This window comes from Atta cephalotes (assembly GCF_000143395.1).
Source record: "Atta cephalotes unplaced genomic scaffold scaffold00002, whole genome shotgun sequence".
Taxonomy (NCBI): domain Eukaryota; kingdom Metazoa; phylum Arthropoda; class Insecta; order Hymenoptera; family Formicidae; genus Atta; species Atta cephalotes.
Window position 1 is genome coordinate 8,407,371 of NW_012130066.1, and position 5,047 is coordinate 8,412,417.

General features: G+C 26.1%; 2 protein-coding genes across 2 annotated transcripts in view; one reads left to right on the plus strand and one right to left on the minus strand.

The window, feature by feature from the left end:
* LOC105621840 (N-sulphoglucosamine sulphohydrolase) overlaps positions 1–1,113 on the plus strand; it is a 9,392-nt gene extending 8,279 nt beyond the window's left edge. The window contains exons 8-10 of the mRNA XM_012203283.1: positions 130–299; positions 406–552; positions 677–1,113. Of these exons, the coding sequence (XP_012058673.1) occupies positions 130–299; positions 406–552; positions 677–823 (464 nt within the window). The 3' untranslated portion in view covers positions 824–1,113. The remainder of the gene's footprint in view (positions 1–129; positions 300–405; positions 553–676) is intronic.
* A 1,392-nt stretch (positions 1,114–2,505) lies between these two features.
* On the minus strand, positions 2,506–3,381 carry LOC105623664 (THAP domain-containing protein 1-like). The gene is made up of 4 exons (XM_012205049.1): positions 3,311–3,381; positions 3,035–3,224; positions 2,784–2,960; positions 2,506–2,712 (listed from the first exon to the last, which is right to left on the minus strand). Exons 1-4 carry the CDS (start codon positions 3,379–3,381, stop codon positions 2,506–2,508), a joined length of 645 nt encoding a protein of 214 aa, XP_012060439.1.
* Positions 3,382–5,047: the final 1,666 nt, after the last annotated feature.

Genomic DNA, 5,047 nt, shown 5'->3' on the forward strand with positions numbered 1-5,047 from the left:
TATATATATATATATATATATATATATATATATATATAATATGTATGTTTATTAAATACAATACGTATTATATATGCTGTCTTCTGTCAGAGAGATCATACTGTGAAATAATTGATATTTCATTTATAGAACCCATAGAAAATAATACGGCAATCTTTGCTAGCCAAACACATCATGAAGTTATCATGTATTATCCTATGCGTGCAATTAGAACTAAACGTCACAAACTTATACATAATATCAACTATAGAATGCCATTTCCTATTGATCAGGATTTTTATGTATCTCCGACGTTCCAGGTAATCTGAAAAAAAAATATCCAAAAGATCTTTTTTTAACTAGAGTTGAAATTGTTTTAGAACAAATTATTAGTAGTCATAATTTATTATTGTATTATAAATGCAGGACATTCTAAATAAAACAAGGAATCATCAGTTTCTACCATGGTACAAAACATTAAAGAAATATTATCAGAGACCAGAATGGGAATTATATGATTTAAAATATGATCCAGAAGAATTAAATAATATAGCCTCAAAAGTGTCTGCAAAGGTAGTATTATATATATAATTATTATATATATAATTATATATATTATTATATATATAATTATATATTGAGTTTTCATTTCTTAACTAAATACATTTCAATGTTTTATGTATATTCTGAATTTCAGAATATATTTGTTGAACTTCAAAAACGATTGTTCAATTGGTTAGAGACAACAAAGGATCCATGGTTGTGTGCACCAGATGGTGTTCTGGAGAATATTGGACAAAATAGTAATTCTCAATGTATGCCACTGAACAATTTAAACGATTGAAGCTTCCTGATATTTTCCTGATATTCCTTGATAATCATTATACATATATATTATATACATACAGCGTTTTCTTTTTTATAATTTTATATTTTAATATGTATTTTTGTAATAATAAGTATTGAATATAAATATTAATAGAGAATTTTTAACATTTATTATATCTGATGAATAATAAGAATAAGTATTATAATTTAATACTCAGTTTAATATATATAAATAACAATATGCAATACTCATTTATAAAATATGAGAAAGAGAAAAATAAAAAACTTTAATGATACAATATAAAACCAGAGGCTTTTACAATTCAATTATAATTTACCAACCTTCTGCATTTAGAAATTTTAATTCCTAAAGTGTTTAAGATGATAAAGTTGCTCTTGACGTTGAGGTATTCTTTGGTTCTCTTTCGCGATACTTGATAAGTATTTCATTTAGTTGATGAACGTAAGCCGATGATTTGTTGATAGATTTTACTACTGTCCTCAGTTCTGTCGCTATTTCGTTCATCTAAAAATGTATGATTAAATGTCTTACCTTCCAAATACATTACAGAATAAATAAAAACATTAACTACACATTGATTGTTAATATTTCTATAAATACAAGGAAATCTCACATATTGTTTATAGTTCAGATATCTATTATATTTTTGATTGTTATTATAAATTTGTTTGATTTGAATCATAAATAAAAGACACAAAGCGAGGCCACCCAACACGACGAGGGAATTCGAATTCTGGAGTCCACGTAAAACGAGCATCACACTTGTTGAGGTTAGAAAATGAACTAATAAGATACAAACAATCATTACATAATATTAAATTAAGCATAAGTCAAGACATTAATCATTCAGGCAAAGCATTTTCTCATAAAGTGACAACGTATCAATTATTCTGATTACTCATATTTTTACGTTCATTTTCACAAGCACACAATGCCGAGTGAATCTATATGACAATGCAAGACATATAATTACAGATTACTTCAACTCGTGATCACTCGTGATTTGACAGAGTAACCTCAAGTGATAATTTTTTCTTTTTTCTTATTGTAATAAAAAAAATTTTGTCTTTTTTGAAGAAGGAAAACTAGTATTTAATAATAAATCAATCAATTAAAAAAATCATAATTATATATTTAAAATTTATATTGCTTATCCTTTTATTATTATTATATTACACATTTTAAATGTATAATTATAGGACAGAAAATACACACAAAAAAGATATTTTTCTAAAATTATATATTCTTTTTTTAACACTTTGCCATATCATTTATATTTGGTTGACATGCAAACAGATATTATTATTTTATTTACAGGTGAGTTTTATTTATCTGATTTTGAAACAAATTTTATTAAACAATTGAAATATTAAAGAAACAACATATACATTATGTAAAGTCATAAAAAATAATTAAGTATTGAAACAAATAAAATATATCTATACTAAACTTATTAAATTCAATACCAAAATCAACTTGATAGTCAAATGGTAGTTAACTATAACTGACGTTAGGCTTGTTGATAAAGTTATGAGTAATACTGATATAAAAATTAATAAGAAAGGAAAAGAAGTCTATGCTTGACTAACAGCTCTATACATTTTTTTTTAATATCAGCAATATAAAACATTGAGAGAATTATATGTTTTTATTCTAGCAAATCAAAAATCAAATAATCATTTAAAACTTTTAGTACACAAATGATCCAAGCATTCACAATTTTTTTTATATGTTTTAACAATCGGCGAATATTTAATCGGTATCCTCATATTCTTCAGTTCCTTCAGTTCTTTGCGACGCAGTTTGGATTGAAGACTCTTAATTCGATATCGTAATTCTTTTTCTTTTTCAGTTGCTCTTGATGATGTTTGTGTACTTACGCTCTGATAATATGAAAAAATACACAATAGATATAAAATATAAAAAATTTCTTTTAGAATGAAAATTTACAAACCTGAGTTCGAGGAGTGACCTGTATTGCTTTGTCTGTTTCATTTAATACTGATGACACAAGAAATGTCTCTTGCATTTTCGAATAAGAATGATCATGAAAATTATTGTTATTTATACTTTCCAACACGACATTTTGATATTTTGGATATAATTTTTCCACTTCTTCAACTATTTCTTTCTATAAAATAACAAAAACTTACACATTTACATGTACTTGTAAAATAAAAAATTAAATTACTTTAAATTACTTACAAATTTGGCTATATCCTCCGGAAATATACTAGGAACTGCATTCTTTTTTAAGAACCGTCTACCAGAAAAACATTCGTACTGTGATTCGTCAAAATGAACGCTGCATATTTGAGAATATTTTGAAATATTACTACTTATTGGCACAATTTCCAACCACTCCTTTAACAAATCCTTATTTTTCAATGGGAAACTAAAAAAATATAGGAAACAAAATTGAAAGTTACGTTTGAAAATTAGATTTGAGGTTATATAAGTTTATATACAATGATAATCTACCTAAAAAATGATACATCAACATCTGGTCGCCACGATGCGCTACATCCTTTAACACAACAATTTTTCACCATTTTTTATTGTTAAACACAGACTGAAAATAGAGAAAACAATACGTTCACTGAGCGATTTGTGTGGCGTGGTGTGGCGTTGTATTCATTCATCGAAACTTTCCTAACGATCTCTGTTTATTTGCAATAAGATATGATAAAATGATGAAATTTATGATACGGATAATCGTCGGGAAATATTCGTTAGAGTATATACATTTATATTTTTATATAGACAATCTCGTTCTCGTGAGAAAGTTGCGCATAATTATTAATCTATTTACAAGTTATTAATTATTTTGATGAAATAGAAATAATTCAATAGAAATAATCCAGATAGCAAAGCGTATCTCAGCAAAATTGCACAAATTTGTGATTGCTAATAGCTTATGATACTGGCAACTTGCTAATAAATTTGCTTTTTTCAACGATTTCGAATATATTCAATATATTCGTGGTGAAAATATATAAGGTAAAACATTACGCATAATGGCGGTAGCAATATTGGAAATAGCCAATCAAATATGTCCGATATGCACTTTCCTACTGCGCATCCACGGGAGTACTTCACCTTATATATTTTCATCATGAATATAAAGTAGCAAATAGCAACAAAACAGCAATATGCAGATAACAAGAGTGCATTCAGTGGATTCAACAGTTGAGCGTTCACTGTTATTGATGTATTCTTTTAGCTCATCCAAGAATTTTAGATTTAGAAGAATACATTAATAGCAGCGAGCGCTCATTCAACTATTGAGTCCGCTGAAGGTGCCCAATATGTATATTATCTTGCGTTATCGGCAATATGACAGCATTGTGAGATATGATATCGCATATTATTATAACAACATAACAGCAATAGCATAAATTTTAATGATGAATTTTGAATTGCTGACAAATTGCTAGTAGTAACTCAAAGTTGTTATATGTGAATGCATAATAGTTGCCAACAAATAAGGACTCAATTGTTGCAATTCTGGTAGCAACACATACTTAGCAAGCAACAAAACATATTGCTATCTGGGGGAGATGTTTTCTTAGAGAGGAAAAGAAACAGGAAATTAAATTAACACAAAATGATTAGATATCAATAATAATTATGTAATTCTCTCGACTTTTTAAACAAGTTAATAAAATGTTTGATTAATGTGTATAGAGAATATTAACAAGGATATTAATTTCAAAATCAATTTGTACATAATATTCAATAACACAAGTTTACAACACTGGTCATAATTCAAGGATTAAAATTTTTCTTTACATAAATGTTTAAACAATATCAAATATATAATTATTTGTATACATTAAATTAATATTATTTAATAAATTATAGAATAATATAAGTGGACGGTCCTAGATAACAAAAGACATTATGTTTTACATTATTATAAAATGTCTTAAGTCTAATTAGCATCAGTTATTGGCTTAATTGATGGAACGGTACTGTTTGCAGAAGAAATGTAATTTCTTATTTTCTCTCTTTCTGCTTTTTTTATCTATTAGCAGATGATGTAAGGACTTGTTTCAAAAAATATGTCCTTGTACGTCAGCCTAAAGTTAATCTACATATATAATATACATTCTTATAATTATTTTGCTTATTATTCTATTGTTTTAAGTACAATTTTATAATGTATGAGCTCTATATATATATATATATATATATATATATATATATATATATATA

What these genes read in the sequence shown, in the direction of transcription:
- LOC105623664 (XM_012205049.1), bottom strand. Translation starts at nt 3,381, where the DNA reads ATGGTGAAAAATTGTTGTGTTAAAGGATGTAGCGCATCGTGGCGACCA. An exon ending in GTTGATGTATCATTTTTTAG is followed by an intron (nt 3,225 to 3,310) that starts GTAGATTATCAT and finishes ATATTTTTTTAG; the next exon opens with TTTCCCATTGAAAAATAAGG. An exon ending in CGGAGGATATAGCCAAATTT is followed by an intron (nt 2,961 to 3,034) that starts GTAAGTAATTTA and finishes GTTATTTTATAG; the next exon opens with AAAGAAATAGTTGAAGAAGT.